At 33.9% G+C, this 22,019-nt stretch overlaps 2 protein-coding genes and 2 pseudogenes across 4 annotated transcripts; all 4 read right to left on the reverse strand.

Moving 5' to 3' along the window:
* Window positions 1-3,144, reverse strand: LOC145734164 (uncharacterized; annotated as a pseudogene). The gene is made up of 2 exons (XR_014179354.1): window positions 1,376-3,144; window positions 1-744 (listed from the first exon to the last, which is right to left on the reverse strand). The product of XR_014179354.1 is annotated as an uncharacterized LOC145734164 (transcript).
* Window positions 3,145-3,301: 157 nt separating this feature from the next.
* Window positions 3,302-9,858, reverse strand: LOC145733913 (UDP-glycosyltransferase UGT5-like; annotated as a pseudogene). Its single transcript, XR_014179306.1, has 6 exons — window positions 9,638-9,858; window positions 9,294-9,360; window positions 8,564-9,177; window positions 8,010-8,517; window positions 4,977-5,780; window positions 3,302-3,887 (listed from the first exon to the last, which is right to left on the reverse strand). The product of XR_014179306.1 is annotated as a UDP-glycosyltransferase UGT5-like (transcript).
* An 877-nt stretch (window positions 9,859-10,735) lies between these two features.
* Vang (Strabismus domain-containing protein Vang) lies at window positions 10,736-13,781 on the reverse strand. Its single transcript, XM_081986945.1, is given in 9 exon segments — window positions 10,736-12,831; window positions 12,834-13,056; window positions 13,058-13,255; window positions 13,257-13,369; window positions 13,372-13,427; window positions 13,429-13,493; window positions 13,495-13,644; window positions 13,707-13,711; window positions 13,769-13,781. Coding segments are annotated over 9 exon segments (1,494 nt in total). The 3' UTR covers window positions 10,736-12,160.
* Window positions 13,782-14,493: 712 nt separating this feature from the next.
* LOC145734165 (guanine nucleotide-binding protein G(q) subunit alpha-like) lies at window positions 14,494-21,961 on the reverse strand. The gene is given in 3 exon segments (XM_081987340.1): window positions 14,494-17,910; window positions 17,913-18,959; window positions 21,821-21,961. Coding segments are annotated over 2 exon segments (1,068 nt in total). The 5' UTR covers window positions 18,868-18,959; window positions 21,821-21,961; the 3' UTR covers window positions 14,494-17,797.
* Window positions 21,962-22,019: the final 58 nt, after the last annotated feature.

Consider the following 22,019-nt stretch of genomic DNA (forward strand, 5'->3'; position numbering starts at 1 on the left):
TTCCAGTCACGTGACCGTCTTTAATTTGAAATTTAGAATTTTTAGAAATACATGATCAAATTTCAAATTTAAGATTAATTTAAGTCTCTTAAGTGTTTTCAAACTGAAACTACAAATATTCAATCATATGTGACCCTCTTTTTAAATTTAAGATTTAAAGTCGAATGATAGTTTCCAAATTTATTAACCTTGATTTGGCGAATGAGGTTCTAGTCACGTGGCGGTTTTTAAAATTAAAATTTAGATTTCAGAGCTACATGATCAATTCAAATTTAACCTTAATTCTGCAAAAGTCATATTTAAAATTTAAACTACAGAATTTTCGTGACCGTTTCTAAATTGCAATCTACATTTTTAGAGAGACATAATGTTCACCAGACTCTGGCATTACAAAAAGCAGCAAAACACTTATAATAAACTTCCAGAACGTCTTACATTATATGTATATGTACTTAAACAATACTCTTAACGATATTAAGTCTTAAGTTCCAAAACCGATCTTCTTGAGGTGCTACACTGTAAGGGGAATTAGGTCCGACCCTTATGTGCGTCATATCTAACCAACTTCCGGGATATCTGATGAGGTAGAAAACGAGTCCCATGAGACATATGACGGCACACATCAAAATTATAATTGTGACTTTGTGAGCTGATTTGCCGTAGATTTCAGGGTAGCAGTCTTGTAAGTCGGCGGGAGTAAGTTCCACGATGCGTTTACCACGTAAATTACTGGGCGAAGCACATCTGAAAAATATTTACATATTGGAGAAGTAACCAAAAACATTAATACAATACCTACTAATTAATAGTCATTTAACTAACGAGTGTATTAATGAAAGCGATTAATAATCGAAATGGTTTAACGCGTGAACACATGTGAATGCATTAATAAAATTGAACGTATTCAGAAGTTTGAAATAGTATATTCTATATTAAGAGCGGAAAAGTACATATTTGCGTACAAGTAGTACATGTCAAGCGTTGTTATGGGAACGCCGAAAAAGTTGGTGAGTAGATTGCTAGTAGAAGCCAAAAACGCTCTAGAGAAGAAAATGATTCACTTTCTGCTCGTCCGCGCGGCGAATAACCACTTTCTGCTTTTAAATGGAAGCGTACATGAGGTACTTTCAAAGTCAGTCGTCGAAAAAAACTAATTGTCAGTTATACACAACACGGCAAACCGAAATCATAGGCAACCCTTGACAATGACAGTTAGTTCTGTCGGTGATGGTGGATGTCAACTAAATAATGTGCATCTATTTCTATCGGATATCAATTGGTAAACAAATAAATGTAAATCTACATTGATCTAAATATCGATTGTCATTCTTATCTTATTTGATGGGCAACGGAAATGGAAAAGTATTAAACTTACCTGAGATCCCTGCTTTTGAATAAATCATCTTTGAACTCTTGCAACCATAAAATTTTGCAATCACAAACCCATGGATTGTGCCTCAGATCGATATGTTTCATCTTCATAAACATATGTTTGTAAGTGGAATTCAAAGAGGTCAATCCATTCTGGCTAAGTTGACAGTTGTTGGATGGATGTCCATAGTTTTGGACGCCAGTCCGAAGCCAAATCAGTGAATTCTTGAATGTTCGGACAGTCTGTCAGTATTAAGTTTCCAGAGATAGCAAATTGTAAAAAGCGTAATGGCGAATGGACCTCAAGTTGGGCATTCTGCTCAATCTCAGCCCTTTTAGGGAGTGATAGTTCAAAAACTTGGCTGATACAAATGTTATGTTGTTGCCAGAAAAATCAAAATGTTCTAAGGAATAGGGAATAGTAGGAATGTATTGGAATTCATTGTCCTGCAACTCCAAATGTGTCAATTTATAATATGGGTCCAAAAAACCAGCAAATAGGTCTCGCAAGCCGACACTGTTAAGTTTAACTGAGTTAAATTGATAGACACTTTCGTAATGTTGGAAAGAACATTAGACTGGAACAGATAAGCACCCAATGGGTTGTAGCTCAAATCCAAAGATTGTAACTGCGGCCAAAGGTTCAAAATAGCTGAGGGTAACTCCTTAATATTGTTGAAACTCAAATCCAAGTACTGCAAGTTAGTCAGACCTTGAAGTAAAGTTGCTGATAAAGCCGTCAAGGAGTTGTGACTGAGATCAAGCAACGTCAAATATGAGAACCCTTTAAAGAAATCTTGACTACGTCACTGATAATGTTATACGATAAAATCAGTTTGGTTAGGGTGTTATTGGTTGTTTCTCCTGTCCCTTCCAAAAATTGAATTCCGTTCATAGATAAGTCAAGTATTGTCAAGTCGTTAGGAAATTGAGTTAAATCTGGAAACTTGTCCAAAGCCAATCCATTGCAGTCAGCCGAAGAACTTGGTAACTGGTAGTTTCTTCTGTGAATTTTTCGCACAAACACTTTTTTTCGAAAACATCTACCGAACACAAACTATCCGACGCACTTAAAATGTCCAGACATAAGCACAGAACTATCACAAACCACTGAAAATTCATGTTTCAATTCGCGACACACCTTAACCTTTTGAGAACTCGACTAAAAATTAAGTTTATTTACTTGGTTGATTGAGTGGAACAGGTTATCAGTTATTAATTAATAATCCTAATATTGATAAAATATGAGTAGTTGAATAAACATATAAACCAAACTCACGTAATTAATTTGATTTGTGCTTAATTAATTTAGAAGACCATCTACAGAGTTTTTATACAAGTGTGATATTACAGTTAAAATTACTTAGAGTATGCTGATAAACAGGTACAATTTATTATCTAATCTTTTATCCAATTTTGTAAACTGATAAACTTTAAGAAAGTTTAGTGAGTATTTACACTTTTCGCGATTGACTTTTATTGGATGAGCTGTTGATTCTAGGAATTTCTCGCAATTTTAAAAAATCTTACATAATTTAGGACACTTGTATAGTGACTTCTGGCAATTTTTAGAAACTTTTCAGTAGAACTTATACAGAGTGTTTCATCATATACGCACAGGACCTTAGAATATAGTAGCTCGTTGAAAAATATGAAAAAAATGTTTCTATTACTTAACTATGAATTAAAAGTATTAACATACTTCTAAAATGGTTGAAATTAACATAAAAAAATCAGTTCTTTCTAATATCGATAAATAAAAAACAGTTTTGTAAAGTATTATCACAGCATTATCTACTCACTACTCAAAATAAGTCATGATTTATGCGATTTTTTTTTTTATTCTTTTTTTGGATATATTTTTGAAATTAATATTAATACAGAATCTTATATACCTACTAGATTTGTTTAAGTACTGTGTATATCAAAATTGTTTGACGGTAGGTTAACGGAAGTCGTTATCATATATTTGTTAACTTTCTTATATTTTTTTTACAAACAAATCTAATTCGTTTTTTGTTTCGGTCTTGATACACCACTTTTACGAAACACTAGAGCATAACCAGTCTTTAAAAACTAATTTTACAACCTTAATTGTCACAACAATAGCTAATAAGATCACAGCATATACATCCACCATATAATACTTATACAAAGGCAGATTCACGCCTGCAACTCTCAAATGAGGAGCTCCTCTATGTCTTATAACGTACTCAATCCAGTAAACGGCAGTTTTAAGGGGATGATCAGGCCTGTCGTGATAAATTTTTGATTTGTATCGTACATTTTCCCTATACGATGGATTGCTTAGCAGTTCAATATGGATTTTTCAAATGTATCTTCGTTCAACTGATCAAACTTTAACTTCAATCCGTAACCATTGTAAACTGCTCGATCAGCGTTAGCGTCCTGGTCACCAAAAAACTGGCATAGCCAAAATTGGTACTCCATAATGCACCGTTTCGGTTGTACTTAGCAGTCCTCCATGCGTTATAAAGAGTTTATATTAGGATGAGCTGAAATTTTACATTTTATTTTTTTGACACTGAAACTTACCATAAACAATGTATAGAAACATACACAATCGACAACAATTACTACATTCAAGGCCAATATATAAAAACTAGTGAAGAGATGTTTTGGAACGCGATTAAGCCAATGAAAAATAGGAGAGTTGCAGGATCCAAAAGCGTCCCAGCAGACATCTGTTCGGAATGTTTATAAATGGAGAACCAATTCCGGAAATTGGACGGAGACTTGGATCACACCAAACCAGAAAAGAAACAAAAATCCGTGCAAAAACAACAGATGTATTTCAGTGACCAGTACATCAGTCGTAGAGGTGTATGGTAAAATACTAAGAAGCATAATTGAAAATGAGTTTGATCCACAGATACAGAACAACAATCGGGCATATTTAGTATTAATCAAGTAAACGAGAAAAAGCAGCTACCAATCGAGAAGTTCATCTACTATTGTTGATTTTAATAAAGTCTACACCATCCGGAAGAAATAATATGGCAGACATTAGAGATGAACAGTATATGAACAGTCATGGAATGGAACAAGAGGAAGGACACAAAGGAGGAAACCCAAACTTGATAACATGACAAAAGACGTATTGACTATGACTGTTGAAAAGAAACGCTATATATCTACTGGACAGTGTTTAAAAGTATTATATAGAAGTGAACCTGGCAGTTAACAAAGAGCCTTGAACAAAAATTATTAGCTCTCGAGTCGAGTTGAATTTCTGACCAAGATCAGCTAGAGTATCGAGAATAGATATAATAAAAATGAAAGAAAAGGGAAATGGAATAAGTAAAAAAAAACTATAATAGAGATCATTCGATAACAGAGAAACAGTTAATCTGGTACGGACATGTGAGAGATTGTCAGAAGTCAGAAGAAAAAAATTCAAAACTCCCATTTCAGTGGATACCAACAGGAAAGGAGGAAACGAAGAAGATTAAAAGTTACCTGGATAAGCGGCATTCAGATAGCAATGTCGAAAAGACTCTGAGACCAGGAGACTGGGAGGAACAGAAGAAGCTGGAAGCAGGGAACCGGAAAGAGTAGGAAGCTATAAATCCGGACAAACTTACCTAGGACGTCTTGTTGAGGAAACCAATTTCTGATAATACGTTGCTTGGTTTGTTGGCAGGTCCTTCTCAAACTTCCACAGAACTTTCATATTTAGTCTACCAAGAACTCGAACAATAGCTTGTTTTTTTTCTTCAGGTATATCTTTACTTTTCACATTAGATCCTAGACTAAAGTATATCACCCCTTCTGGAGATTTGTCTAAGATGTCTTGAAGTTCTGCGGGAAGTTTCTTCGGATGGTCAATAAAGTAACCACCAATCTCCACCATATTTGGTCAATAGGAGAGCTGGGTACAGACTTGTATGTGAATTCAATAAGACAAGCGACACGTTTGTGTATATATCCATAAAAGGAGGTGCGTCAGGTACCACTCATGCATTAGCGCGTCTTGAGCTGGCAATATGAAAAACCTACTAAAAGCAGCATCAATAAGTTAGAGAATAAATTGAGCCTCTGTTGGTAAAAGATAAGTCGTTGGAAAAGTCTCCTTTCATTAAATTGGCCACATAGGAAACGGGTGCCTCATTTCCCACTAGAGAGTTAACCATCGAGTTCGGACCCAAACTGCTTAAAATAATTAAAGGACACTTATAGACGTACGCAAAAAACTTTTAATGCATCGTTTACGACTTGTTCTAAAATTATTGCATCAAATTTCTGATCAGACTTTAGTAGCTCCTGTACTTTGGGATGGTAAACTGTATCGTTGCACAACTTTACAAACATGTTTTTCGAATGGAATATCCTTTCCAGCCAACTTTGGTTTTGCATTTCAAAAATGTTTGTGGTACCGAATAGAATAGCTAAAAACAAAATACATATAATTACCTATAACAGTCCTATTCTCGAAAGTTGACCATCACGTGACAAAGCAGTTGCTACAAATTATAAATTCATACGTATGTCTGAGACAGACTGCTAGTACTAAAGGAGATCTGTGTAAAGGAGTACCTACTAGTACTATTTGCCAGCATAAAAGTGACATTTGACAGTAGTCATGAAAGCGTTGATGGTCAACTTCCGAGAATCGAGAAGAGACTATAATTATTTATATTATCTCATACTAATGACTTTATTACAGATCAGATAAGTTAAGGTAGCCATTACAGAACACTTTAGGAGACCATAAAATAAAAAATCCTTTCATTTCACTGATAACAAAAGTTGCAAATCATATAATACTCAAATTGAAATACGCATAATCCTAAAGATTATCAAAGAGCAAATCCTTAGTTACAGTTAATTAATAACTAGGATGTAAATGACGGAAATTTAAATTTTTTATTTAAGTTCTCCTAGTTGTCCTGTAGTAGGTATAGTAGCTTTCATTATTCTTCCTCAGTGGAGAAATTGATATGTACAGAGTTAGTCCATTAAACAGCTTAATTGTTATTACAAGTATAGTAAAAAAACTCTTATAATATGAATGTTATAGAGTTATCTAATATTACCATGCATTTTTCGGCGTAACCTTCCATAACAATTTCGGTTAACGTTCCATTTTTCGGTACATCTTTCATAGGGTATCCACTAATCGTAGTAACATCATGGCCAGCGGCCACTAAGGCTCTCATTAGCTTAGAAGTGAGTATATTATGGCTCATACCAGGCATCGTAAATATTCCCAATATTCTGGCACATTCTGACGAATGAAAAGAGTGGCGGTCACCGTTAATACAAACAATAAATCGAACCTCATCATTCTCGAATGAATGCTGTAAAACTGATTTAACGAGTAAAGTATCAACAATTTGAGTACATTAACACGCACACCCCAAGGTCAGTGATTTTTATTACTGATAATCTGGAGTATGAATATGACTTAACTAAAAAGTAGAATGTTACACGTTACACCATTGATACAAATAAGTGTCTCTATTCTTCCAAATTCTTTTCACAAGATAGGACAAGAGTTTTTGTAGTCTAAATAATCAGTTTAAAGACTAAACAAGTAATAGAATTCTACTAAACCTCCACAAAAACTAAAATTTAAAATATTAGTCTAATTAGTTTTTTGTTTGGGACCAATTGCCTTACCACAAACTATACAGCAAATTGTATTAAAAACTAATTTTAAAGTCATCATTGTTACTGACATGAGCAATAAATCGCAGCAAACACATCCACCATATAATACTTATACCAAGGCAGTTGTCACGTATCTACACAGTATACTGCGGTTTTTAAAAAAAACACATAAGAGTTTTACCCAAGAATTCGGTCCCATGCTACTCAAAAGTATTAAGGGGCAATCATAGACGTAAGCAAAAAGCATCGTCTTTCCAAAGCATCGTTCATAAACTGTTCTAGAATTAAAGCATCAAATTTTTGATCCGACTTTAGTAGTTTCTGCACTTTAGGGTGATGGACTGTATCATTAGAAAACTTCATGATTACTTTATTCATATTGAACATCATTTGAAATAAGCTTTGGTCATGTAAAGCAAACATGTTACTCGACTATAATTATAACAAAAATATGACATACTATTAAATTGAAACAGTTTTAACTTACAATGCCTTTGTTAAAAAGCCTTCCAAAACAATGTCATTCAAGGTCCCATTTTTCGGCACATCTCTCATTGGAAAAGGACTGATCATGGTGTAACATCATGGCCAGCAAACCACTCACAAGGCCCCTCATAAGCTTAGATGTGAGTATATTATGGCTGATTCCAGGCATGGTAAAGATACCTAATATTCTGGCACATTCTGAACGTTTTAAAGAAGATAACTATGACTGTCAATGGTACAATAGAATAGAATCTCATATTGAAATCCACCAAGATATACACTTCCAAAGGCAAATATTATAATGTCATGTTTAAAAGTTTTGCTAATTAAAACATCGACCGGGTATTTTAGTAATTAAGAATAATGTTTAACAGTTTGACGACACGTGCATTTCTATAATTTCGAATGTTGATGGTAATATTGGAAAATTTCTAACCATATGTAAACGTTACAATAAAATGCCTCAACCATCGTTTAACTATCATCAGTTTACTTTCAATAATTAATATTGCATAGTTAGTTAGTTTTCTTTTTCTGTCCTGATTTAATGTTCTTCCTACACACTAAAGTGCAAACTTTCTTAAATACTAATTTCACAATCTTAAATGCTATTACAATCAGCACTAATATTACAGCAATTACATCGATCATATAATACTTATACCAAGGCAGTTTTGCACCTGCAACTCTCAAATGTGGAGCTCCTCTATGCCTGATAACATACTCAATCCAGTATATAGCAGTTTTTAGAGGATGTTCAGGTCTATCATGATATATTTAGACTTTTGTTTTACGTTTTCAGTATAAGCTGGATTGGTCAGCAGTTCGTTAATCAGTTTTTCGAACTTTTCTTCAGTAAACTCGCCAAATTCTAGCTTCAATCCGTAACCATTGTAAACGGCTCGATCAGCGTTGGCAGCTTGGTCTCCAAACACTGGTATCGCTAAAATTGGTACTCCATGATGCACAGTTTCGGTGATACTTAAAAGTCCTCCATGAGTTATAACAGTCTTACGTTGGGATGAGCTAAAAGTTTTACTATACATCTGTTAAAAACTTGGACAAATCTCACCTAACACGTCTTGTTGAGGAAACCAATTTCTAATAATCACGTTGTATGGTTTGTTGGGTAGATCCTCTTCAAATTTCCACAACACTTTCATTTTTAGTCTACCAAAAAACACGGATAATCGCTTGTTTCTTTTCCTCCGGTAACTCTTTACTTTTCAGGTTGGATCCCATACTAAAGTAGATCACACCTTCAGGAGCTTTATTCAGAATGTCTTGCAAATCAGCAGGTAGTTTTTCAGGTGGATCAATAAAATAACCACCAATTTCCACCATATTTGGTACTAAAGGTAATGCTGGATACAAGCTACTGTGTGAATTAAGCAGCACGATCGATACGTTCGTATATAATCAATCAAAGGAGGAGCATTAGGAAACCACTCATGCATTAAAGCCTCTTGTGCTGGCAGTAGGTACAAATTACTGATTGCAGCCTCGAATAAGTTATAAACTAAATTGAAACCTCTATTGAACAAAGACAAGTCTTTGGAAAAATCTCCTTTCAGTACATGAGCCACATAGGAAACTGGAGCTTCATTGCCCACCAAAGAGTTAACCCAAGGGTTAGGACCCAGACTGCTCAACATTATCAAAGGCAATCGTATATGTGGGCGAAACCTTCAGAGCATCGTTCACAAACTGTTCCAAAATTACCGCGTCGAATTTCTGGTCAGACTTTAGTAAATTCTTGCACTTGGGATGATGCACAGTTTTCGTTGCAATAACTAATGAACATTGTGTTCATGCTAGACCTCATCTCGAACAGGTTTTGATCGTTCAGTGCAAACATGTTCATAGAACCTGATGAAAACCTTGCTAAAAATAAGGAAAATACTCACTTATTTGAAGAATCGAATTAAACTAAACTGAACTATAAAAAGTGAATTGTGAGAGTGTAAATGATATTTGGTCTTATGAATGCAGTAATTGTTGCAATTATTACAACATACCACTTTAATGTTAAATTAAAACAGGAGTGGTAAGATTTAGAAGGTTGTACATAAAGAAGTTAATAGTTAAGCACAGCAGTTTTAGTATTTTTGGTAAAGCAAGTAAAACAAAATATTCAGAAACTTACCTTTCATTTTTTCAATCAGTCCTTCTATAACACTATTAACCATAGTCCCCATTTTTCGATGCATCTTTCACTGGGAAGGCACTAATAATAGTGACATCGTGGCCGGCAACCATTAAACCCTTCATAAGTTTCGATGTGAGTATATTGTGGCTGATTCCAGGCATGGGAAATATGCCCAATATCCTGGCACATTCTGGACGAATGAAAAACGACGGCAATGGCCGTCAGTACATCGAACTGATCTTCATCAGCGTACGATAAACTTATTTGGAGTGAACAGGTACAAAATACACATCAGTGTAACGTCAGATGGTTCTATGATATGTTTGTAAACCCAAGGCTATAGTTTGAAATTTAAAGTTAAAAGATGATAAGTACCATTTATAATTGAGAGTTTTCACACTAACTGAAAATAATCCTACTTTTAATAGTAGCTTCTAGAAGATTAATCGTATGTGGACACGTTGTTATTAGCGAATACGGTTTAAAACTCTCTAAATCCATGAAATTATATTACGACGTATTGCTCAATATTAACTGCATCAGTGACGATAATATTCATACAAGTGACTTAAACCATTTTTATTCACGAAAGGAACAACTACAATACCTAAGTTCTTCGAGTGAATAAACAGGTTTAAATCACGTGTTTTATACAATTATTTTATTAAAATCTCAGACGTCGTATATTAAACAAATAAAATAAAATTACACTTCTATTAAACTTGCACCGCGCCTCTTAGATGTGACATTGATTTGTTTGTTTACATCTGTAAATAGCGAATGTCATTTAGAGTGATTTAAAAAAAAAATTTAACTTCTAGTAAATAAAAAATTGTTTAAATCGTTGAATAATTGACTAATAATAGAATGATTAGTCTAAAAATTATATATTCTGTTATAAGCGGCAAATATACGAGTATCACTTTCATTAACAACATCTTAGGAAATATGTTAAACTCTCCTCTAGTCGAACGGTCTGAATTACTCAATAAGTTTTTTCCTGGAGGGCAAACAAACAAAACACCAGATTTTTCAGTCTTCTGGTCTAGAATATACTCATTTTTTTTTTAAATAAGTAATAAAAGTAATGAGAAATTTAATCACATCAATGCTACATTTATTAAAAATTGTTTTTATATTACATTTTAACGTTTACTGGAAATTCTTTAGAAAAGCTCCATTAAAAACTGTTAATAATATTAAATTAATTAATTTAGCTACACGTTGCTACATTTACCTTACCTATCTAATATAAGTATTATAAAACCATTACAGTGAAAAAGTGTGTAAAATAAGTTAGAAAATATTGAGAATTTACTGCTAAGAAAATATGTATTATTTCGAAAACTACCCAAAAATATTACTAGGATTTAAATGCTAGTACAAACACACAACAATTATTATTAAGTATGTCATAGTTTACGATAGGACTGTGTTAATAATTTATTAAAAGATCATGAGAATACATCACAACCAAATTACTTATGTGCCATACCAAGTTGCTATTTCGAAAAGCTGTAGTCAAAAAGCCTTTTCTATTTGTGCATGGATTTCAAACCTTAATAAAGTCTATACCTTTGTAGCTCATACAGTTAATTACGTATTTATGCTGATAATTTGTACTGTACTATCGATATCCTGGATATGTATGGCATCGTTACAAAAATCCTTAATACTACTTTGACATACAAACCTTTACCTTGGGTCACAAAAAGTAAATCTTCTTCACTATCTTAGCATTCGCCTATTTACTTTAGACTATGATGACCTTTAAAACTTTAATTATGCCACTTCCAGGATTGGAATGATATGAGTTTCTAATCAAACGAAACAAATTGATCCTTGGGACTTCTCAAAAGTTAATTTACTTTGAGGCCTACGACTTGAGTAACCTTACGTAATAGAATTGCACCAACAAATAATATGTTTACCAGTTACATATACTAAGTACATACGTACTATACAGTTTGTTAACACACTAGGATATCTGGATATTACAGGGGCGTCCAGAAATCTTAAAACCGGTTAGAGATACACACTTGATTACATGGGAAAAAAGTTGAAGCCCTCTAAACGAAAAAGTATAGAGAAAAAATGCTTGGAACACAATTTTCGACTTGAGATAAAAGTACTTTAAAATTGTTGTATACTCTTCATAACTATTCCAGTATGTCAAATTGGCATACTAGAATATGAACTTAATTAATACATTTCCTTAATGAATGTTTAAATTCGATTCTGACGAAGAAATCTAACACTACATTATTGGTTATGTTTTTATCCTGTATGTATCTCAATATTTTTGTTACATTTGAAGTTTAATGCTATGAACGCTATCAAACTTCAGGTAGTTAAACTTGATAATATCACAACGCTAACTTCTGTTATGTTCACTCTCAACTCATAAAATAATACGTAATACAGAAAACTTAAAATGCAAACTAACTATCGAATTGAAAATGTTGTTTCAAAAACAATATGTAAAAACTAAATCAGTCGATCGAGAGAAGAATACAAGGGTCATACAGAGGTCTCTGAATTGAGTCTGAGTACAAACTTGTTGCTTTTAGGATCGACCACTTCTTCGGTGATATTGAAATGAGGTAGTTTCTTGATAACGCACAACAGCGACACATCGTTCTGTCTCAGCTGGAACATGATACCGTCCACAATGGGTCTGGTCAACAATTCCTCGCATATCAGCGCCCAAGTCTGTACGTCTTTTTTGCTCTTATCGTTCTGCAGCACCGGATCGCAAACCAAATACGGTTCTAAAAACGCTTGGGTGTTAAATCGTTACTAAGACAGGTTGGCCAAATGAGTCAGGATCGAGTCCACTGAGTGTCTAGGTTGCTGTCCGGTAATTCGTAAATATTTTTGTAAAGCTCTGGCCATCGATGGAAAAATTGCTTGGGCGGCTTCGTGAGGGTCCATCGGAATTGCAGATACTTGGTCGTGATGCAGCCGCTTAATGTGAGTGAAGGCTTCTTCAGCAGCTGTCACTAAACGAGCTCGTCTTTTTTTCACCCTTCTTTCGTATTCGTGTTCTTCGTAAAAACGTTCGTTGTGACTGGAATCTCGTCTTCTAGCGTGGGCGGCTAACATAGCACGCGACTGCGACTGTTGTATTTGTGTGTTGTTTGACCCATCCACGTCGTAGAATTTGAAACTTGTCGAGGTTTTTCGCGATTTGACACTGGGATACGTTCAAGGTAAGGATTGTAGATTGGAAACTCTGTGTAATACTTCTCTAGTACCCAAACTGCGGCCCTTTGAATACTCAACTGTCCGATACCGTAAGCTTTGCTAGCTCCATCAGGACTTCGCACAATTTTAATATAGTAAAGAGGCTGAAGGTGTCGAATTTCCATTAGAACTACAGCTAAATAGTGAATAAACAACAGTGTATCAGTCAACACTAGAAGCGTAAGCCACTAAAGCCTTATAGTCTACAGTTTCTTCAGGGGTTGTGGCAGCCCTAGCGGTCTCCGTCACTTGCACAATGTAAAACAACCAATAAGCAAAGCAACAAACCAGGACAAACAGTAGAATCCAGCTCGGAATAAGAAACGAGAACGAGGTAACGTTGGCGTGAGGCTTACGAAGGAAAACGGCCCCACGCTCCTATGGCTAAAATGACCAGTTTGAATGCTAACGAGACTAGTTGGCCTTTGCATTCAGCACCACAAGCTAATAAACGGTCACCTTCAGCTAAACCCAAGCGATTTGACAAGCGGGGAAAAATCCTAATTTAGGGAATACCACCATAGCTATGGGACTAAGAAACGCCACAGTAGATAAAGTGGTATGTTATCAAAGCACCAACGTAACGTTGACAAGCGAAACCCAATCCCAGTGTCTGGCTCTCCAGGCCAATTGCTTACGTCTTCGGTCGATTGCGACTGTTCTGATGTATTCCCGTTATGGCCGTAGTGTTTTCTCTCCCAATTGTCGTCTTGTGGCAATATTTTGCACTTCAATTATTTCCTGACCGTCTCTATTGTCTGGTGTTAATGTGTTACAGCGGTCTGAAACGGGGCCATGTCTTCGTTCTTTCGCGACTTACTGCTTCTGCAACAAAAAGGGTTCGCATATAGGTAGTTACATATTACTACGGTTCCGACTGACCTGCTGCGGTCATTTTTTTTTGTTTTTCAATCAATCAATAATCTTATCACCATCAACACACCACAATTAATACACTTTTATTGTGCTTAACAGTATGGAAACCGGTGCTCACATCAAATTTTAAGTTATTTCCACCAAGTCTCATATAGAGAGGAAAGGAATATGCCATCGGGAGATACAAGTCGCTATCGACCACCAACGGTTTATCTTGTCTAAAGGAAAAAGGTTAATATTATATGAAATAACAGAAACATGCTGAATCTAAGTATGTAGTACATAAAGAAAACTGTGTAAAGCCCGGAGGTAAAGAAATTAGAGATGGTTACGCTACAATTACGCTTACAGATAATCAATATCAAGAACCCACGTTATCTCATAGAAAATCGATCAGTTTAATCCACTTGGTTTCCAAGCCAGTAACGTAAAGGTAGTGTAATAATTAAATATCACTCCAACTGTCCGATTAACATTTATCAGTGAATTAAGTGATTATCCCAAAAATACAATCATTTACTTTCTATTTATGTCGATATGCCCAAAGTAGTTTCTGAAATCGTATAGTATCAAATTGAAGAACACAATGTGCATATAATAATATTAGACTTACAACAAAAATCCGTTTTAGGTATAGATTGAATTGTCGACTAATTCAGTTCATTATGTGGGGAAAGAGGAATTCTACGTGCAGTACAACAAAATTCAATACAAAAATAAACGAGACAGTATAAGATTAGACATAATGTATTGTCTTTAGTACAAACGTTTACATGTTCATAAAATTTGATTTTGGAATTTTCTATGATTACTTACAAAGAAGTACAGTTGGGGTTATGAAGAATAGAAAAGCCTTATTTCATCTATGTTATACGATTAATATGATTTGTGCTTGTTGTTACTCAAGTAGTTAATGGGTCACATTCAAAAATCAACCCACACAAATTGCGAGGACATTCAAAAATATTTAGTTTTGATTTTGGCAGGATTCTGTTTGGTTGATGACACCAATATGTGTGCTTTTAGTAGAAATTACTCCTTTCATTGTTAACGAAGAAAATGATTAGCAATTTCACAAAAACTTTGTGCTTATTTGAGCGTCAAGTAAACAATTTTTGTACTCACCTAACCCCCCTTTATTATTATTTAATATTAATGGTAATTAGCTCTCGACTTTAATGACGACAATTTTTTATAAATGCTAGTCGGAAGCTAACGAATTCGAAATAAAATCGCAAACTAAATATATTTTGAATGCCCGATTTAACTTCAAAAAAAAAATTTGCAAATTTTATAAAAATTATCCCTACATTAATGTAATATTATGCATAGTCCAACTAAAGAAAATCAATGAGAAACTGTTATAAATCTCTCTCTTACAGCAACTCGACAGAAAATTACATTCCTGACAAAAATTCTACCAACAAGTGAAAAGGTGTTAAGCAAGTTTATAGTCCAAATTAATAACGTTGAGAACAAATACACTTAAAAGTTGGATTCACAACCAATTTTTTTAGTACGCAAAGCATCATAAGGGAGCAAACTATTTATATGAAAAATTAACTAGAGATGTAACGAGGCTTTATACTGATCCGTGAATTCATTTTATCCAGTTTGAACACACTCATTATAAACGAGGTAGGTACCCTTATGTATTTGCATTTTAAATTCTAAGTATTTACTGACGCAAACTAAATTAGTACAACACATAGTATCAAAATAACAATGAAAGCTAGATAATCTGCGCTCAGTGATTACATTAAAAAAATTATAAACAACATAAACCTTTTCTATATGTGTGTGTGTATCATAAACGGTAAATTATTATCTTTACAACGGTAGGTAAATCATAAATAATAATTAACAAAATGTTCTTAGCTAAAAATCCACTTATTTACAAAGTAGGCTGTTTGAGATGTATTTTTTTTTTGTGGAAAGCGCGCAGTTAAGGAAAGGGAGAATAGTAATGACAAAGTCGACTTTGTTTTACTTCCGTTTCATCTATCAATTATTATTAGAGATGTAAATGTTAACATCACAATATTAGCAAATACTTCAGAAATCATAATACTTGTTTAAGGCAATGCATCTTTAGAAAGTTACATTTGTATTACTAGTTGGTAGTTGGCAAAATGGCTAAGAAACTGACAAGAAAAAAGTCATATAACTTTAAAAAAAATCATTACCACTTTATTAATTGGAGTTTCAAGATAAGACTACTCCATCTGGTGATCAGTTTTGAAACAAGTTTCGGGCAGTCCAGCTGTTATTTCTCCGTTGGTTTTGGTTAGGAATTTAGCACTAGTTTCATAAGTATAAGAGGTGTTAACTGGCTGAACGTCTCACTGACGAGTGGCCATCGTAACCATAACACACACAACACAAGTATAAGAGGTGACAGTGTCATATTATTTATAATGTTAGGTTAAGAAAGGGTTGTCCGATTTTTGACAAATGGCGCTGGGATCTTAACTTGAAACGCCAATAGGCAGTTTTGTGATTGAGTTTTATTGACAGTTTTCTACCGTACAGAGAGAGTGTTTATGTTTTAATAGCTGACTGATCTGTTTATTTTGATCTGAGAGCATAATTATATAGTATTTTTTCTGAATCGCCAGAATCTGATGTCAAAATTGACATATGTCATTTACTTCACGAATCTCTCTACTCTCTGTAAATTAATATATTTTTTAGTACTAAACCTATCGGTTTCAAATCTTTTTGATGTATCATTACCTATGTCTATCTGCAACTGTTTTTGAGATATTGACGTTGCAAAAAGAGTGTTATAGCTCTTAACCTGAATGAGATAGATGCGAAAAGGGCTCGCATGTTCCAATCTTAACTTTTTGAGATCTATTGCGTAATCATATTGGAAATTTTACTGTTGTAAAATTAGCAAGATTGATCTCAACAAGTTATGACAAGAACATGTAAGCCGTTTTGATTTATCTCATTTGGTTAGGAGCTATGATCCTAACTAAAATTGTCATTTTTCAACCGAAAGCGGTTGCAGATAGCGAAAGGTTCTGATATATAAATAATATTTGCAATCTTAGGAGTATTCAAACACATAATAATATACAGAGCACTCTATTTAAAATAATGAAAACATGTCAAAGATTTGACAAGTGAATGACATATACCAATTTTGTCATCAGAATCTGACGATTCAGAGAAAAAACTGTAATATTACTAATATAAATTATGCAGTCATATAATCAAAGAGAATAAATGTCATTAGTATTCGAGTTGATACTACCATCCAGTGTACAGAGCATACATATTTGACGTCACGATGACGTCATTTAACTAACAATATATTGACCAACCGTCAAATGACGTCCGGTCTCTTACAATATTCATGGCAACTGTGATTTTAAAACACAATAAAATCCCAATATTTAAATGCCAATAATAATTCGAAAACGGCTAAACCAAATGTCAACTTTAACATATTTTTTAAATCCGGAAAAAAATATCTGTCAACTCATCAGAAAATATACAGGGTGTTCTATTTTCTTCACCTTGGTTTACTATTTATTCTAAATAACATTTTTTTGGTGATTTAGGAGAAGCCATATAACTTTTGTACCTTCTAAATATACGGACCAACCCTGTACTTTTCAATACCTGGTGTCAAAATAGCTATTAATTTAAATCGTTAACACACAATATTTTTCTGAAAAAAATAATGAAATTCTGAAGTATTGACAACATTTGAAATGTTTTTTAAAAGTTACAATCGCTAACGATAATGCACTAAAATTCATCAAAAATGGTATTTTCATAGCAATAATTAATAATTAAAAACGTTTTCCATTTGCTTTCGACTTTATGGACCACCATTTATACAGCGACAATCTTTATAGTCAATAAAATGCAAGCGCGCAAAATTATAGAAAAAGAGTCCATAATCTAACTGTATAAAAATGGCACATCAAGTGAAGCACAACTTGACACTGATTACATATAATAGACAGTTAATTAGTTCATCACAATTAAATGTTCACTCTTCTACTCCAAAAACGGTTCCTAAACCAGGTTGTATTCGCGCAAGTTCGATTGCAAAATCGTATCTTTTACGGCTGCAAACACAAACTTAATATTTTCAGTGTCTGTAGCACAGGTAAAATGAGAGTATATAATCTTTCACTGTCCGGGTTTAGGTCGACAAACATTCTTAAAATAAATTCTCTAGCTGCTATGGCGTCCCTTTGAGGACCGTCGTATTCAGGGAAATAGTCAACCAGATGAGAATACATAATTTTTTCCTCTAGCAAATCCTTCTTGTTCAAGAAGAGAATGACCGATGAATGTTGGAACCACGGGTAAGTAATAATCGTTTTAAATAGAGCTTTGGACTCCTCCATCCGGTTTTCGTTCTCGGATTCGAACAAGATCTGGTCGTATTCACTCAAAGCCACCAAAAAGATAATCGATGTCACGTTCTCAAAACAATGAATCCACTTCCTTCTCTCGGATCTTTGCCCTCCCACATCCACCATTCTAAATATGATGCTATCCAAATCAAAGGGATACTCGATGATACCGGTGGTCGGGGCTCTCGCCCTTAAAATGTCTTGCTCAGTGGGCAAATAGTCGGGTGCCCTAATTCGCTCCAAATCGCTTAAATAGTATTTAGCAGAATCGGTTAGCTGATATTCCCTACGACGATCGTAACATTCTTGGATCCCCGCGTCGTTCCACAAGTCTCTAATAGCTTCAACGTAAGGACTCTCAAACGTGGCGACCGTTTCGTAGTCGACGTTCTGAATCAGTTCAGCTTTTTCGCGACTGGTCGGATCCGCGTACTGGATCTTAAGCAGATACATGGCTTTGATCATGCTCTGCATGGCCATGAAAATGTTTTGATAGACCAGTTTAATGAATGACCTCTTATCTTCATCCGAATAACCGGCCCCGTGGATGATGCGCATTTGCTTAATAAATGTGGACTTGCCCGACTCACCGGTACCCAGCAGCAGGAGTTTGAGTTCGCGACGAGCATCCCGCTTATCTCTGCGCAGCTGCTTTTCGATTTCCGCGTTAATTCGCTCCTGCTCGCGAGCCTCGTCTGACTGACAACATTGTGGACACTGCATGGTGTTACCAATTAGGGATTCGTGGGTGCAATTTACTCAACAATCTTCACCAGTCTTAGCAGTGTACTATTGGGGCCCAGACGACTTTTTTTCTTGAACAAAAGAGAAGTGTGCGTTAATTTCAGTTCAACAGATGGCCCAACAGTTTTTTTTTTTTTTTACTACATACAACAGAAAAACATGAAGACAAAGAGAGATAAAGAGGGCTGACAGCTACCGTTTTGGTTTCTTTTTGGGGTGGTTAGGTGAGGAATAAGCGGCGCCGTCGAACTTATCTAGAAGGATCCATCAAATGTTCATGGTGTCCGAATTGGGAACGGTAAATAACACAAAAAAATGATTATAACAAAACGCAAACAATGGTTTAAAACAAAAAGTCTGCAAAGCGATCTAGTTTCAATGAAGTCAGTAACGTGATGAAGTGACGTGATAGTGATAAAATTATTGTGTCATGACAACAACCAAAAAAGAAAAAAACAGCACAAACACACACAATCATTAACATTAAATAACACCCACATATTTTCCAATATACACTCATATGTAAGTATCAGCCTCAATGATGTAACGAAAATTATTTATTTTGTTAATTTTTCTCTGATGATGTTTAATATAGTTATTAAGGTAAAAGGTACCAATAGATGAACGTTAATAATGAACCGCTTGACAAAGGACCAAGATATTCAAGTAATGGAATTGATATCAGTTAAGTTTGTTCTGAATGAAACTGATGTACTACAAATATGAACCAAATTATTTATGTAGAGTATGTCTGCCAACAATCAATGTGAAGGAAGAGAGACTTTGTGAATGTTTAAAGATGCTTCTCTGAATCTGAATAAAGTTTTTTTTTTGTTTTGGTCAACTTTGGTCTTTGGTTCTACTTTTTTATAACTACCCATACTCTTAGCATTAATTAATAAAATAAAACAGTATTGGGTAACCATATTCTACAGTACCTATGTCATCTATTGGCAAGATGTCCATGCCATCTTTTAGTAGAGCATGTTATCCATTGGCTAAAATGCATATCATCTTTTAGCAAACTGGACATGATAAAATGGATAAAAGTTATAAATTTGCTGTGCAACCTTTCATAAAAAAACTAGTACAAAGGTCAATAAGAAAGTCTATTACCAATAACTTGTGCATATAATTTGTTAAAACAACTTAATAATTTGAAACTGTATGGTAAAATGCTTAAAACATTTTTTTTCTCAGAGTGTCACCACCTACTTACCTTAGCAAACAATTGTGCAGACTGCAGATATAGTATATCATTTTTTTGCATGCTAAATGCATTTTTAATATAAAAATATGTGTTTTAACAATGTTACATAATAATATTACATGAGATGATTCCAAACAAAACCAATGGATACAAGTATAACAAACCAGTTTAGGCACAGCTTAAAATAATGTCAAAGTCATAATGAAATATAATCACCTGCTAAACTAAATAAACTTGATATTAATCAATTATTTATCATGCTCATACAATAGGCCAAATAGATGAAGCAAATTATCAAATTATTAAACAAGTATACACAACAGAAAAACATCAAACAACCAAGCCCAATCAAATTGTTATTTAACATCATTGTCTCTATTTTGTAAGATTTTGAGATCCAAAAATCTCTTAAATGCTGACATGAAGATGTATTGCAAACATAAAATGTCAGTTTACAAAGGTGTTCATCTTCAGGGACAATTGTCAAAAAGCAACCAAGTAAAAAAAATTACATTAATAATTATTGTCTAAGCTGATTTATTAGGTATTGGGCAATCTAAAACAGACTTGTCTAAGGAATAAACCAATCAAAATAGTTTATTTTCCTGGAATGACATTTGCTGTTCATTTGATTAGTTAAACACAATGCTTGTTTGTTACTACACAACAAACTTTTCAAATAAAACTTATATTTCTAGATTTATTTTCCTGCTTTTACACTTAAACCAAATCAGATAGATAGATAGATCTTTATTCAGATAGGTTACATTCTCAACATTCCTACACAAAATATGCTTTGTAAAATATAGTTACTTAAAAATGCCCATTATCTAAAAATAGAAAGTTTATTAGACATGTTTGTTTAGTAAGTTCCATACAGAAAAGAGAGGTTTAGATATGAGTTTAAAAGACTGCATGATGTTGGTTTTAGATTTTAGTCCTATTAATCCAGCCTTATTTTATTTATTATCTAGATACAATTTATTTTTATGTAAAATTATAGTTTAAAATTTTGAAATTTAACATCCTTGTAACTTCATAAAGTTTTATGGACCATTATCTAAACAAGTTGTTAAGAGGGGCACAAATCGAATATCTATCTGCATAAAATGTTCATTGTAGTTACCCATTTGGAGTCATCTTTTGAGACTATAAATTTGTATATAATACAAAATGTGTTGTCATATATTAATAATAATTATTATGATTCAGATAACTGCATACTAGCATTAATAACCATTTAACAAAAAAAAAATAGTTTAAAAAGTCTTTAAAAATAGGTAATACCAATATTGACTGATAAATATGAAATAATTGGTGATCAGTAACAATACTGATAGCACATACTTGCAGCATATCAAAACAAAAATATTTTCAGCTAGAGAAAAAAGATAAGTTCTGCTTGACTGAAAGTGTACTATAAGTAATTAATCTATTATTTATTCTCTCTCTGGTTCTAGCCTTAATGTCATGTCATCAAACTATGAAACCAAGGTTTTAATGAACTTGCAAGGTACATGCTTAGTAGACAGTTTAGGCTACCCAAAAAACAGTAATGACTGTTCATAAATTCACATTTGAGTGAATAAATACTTGGATGATGCACCACCCATTTAGATGAACACCAAAATGTAAACTGCAGAAAACACAAATCCATTTACATAAAAAGAATCCCATGGCATCAATATTAAAAGTGGTTTATAAAAAATAAGAAATATTTACCTTGTGCTTCGATGTGAATGTTGCCTGAAGTTATTTCTATCTCTGTGGCTGCGAGAACGCCTGGATCTTGAACTATTCTCAGACTTTATAGATTCAGTTTCCATGATACTAACAGTTTCATTACCCATAAAACTGCTCCAAGGTGTGAAGGGATAAATGCACTCATGGGTTTCTTGGTTTTAGCTAGATGGGTACCTGA

This window comes from Ips typographus, linkage group LG9, assembly GCF_016097725.1.
Source record: "Ips typographus isolate SLU linkage group LG9, UJ_Ityp_2.0, whole genome shotgun sequence".
Taxonomy (NCBI): domain Eukaryota; kingdom Metazoa; phylum Arthropoda; class Insecta; order Coleoptera; family Curculionidae; genus Ips; species Ips typographus.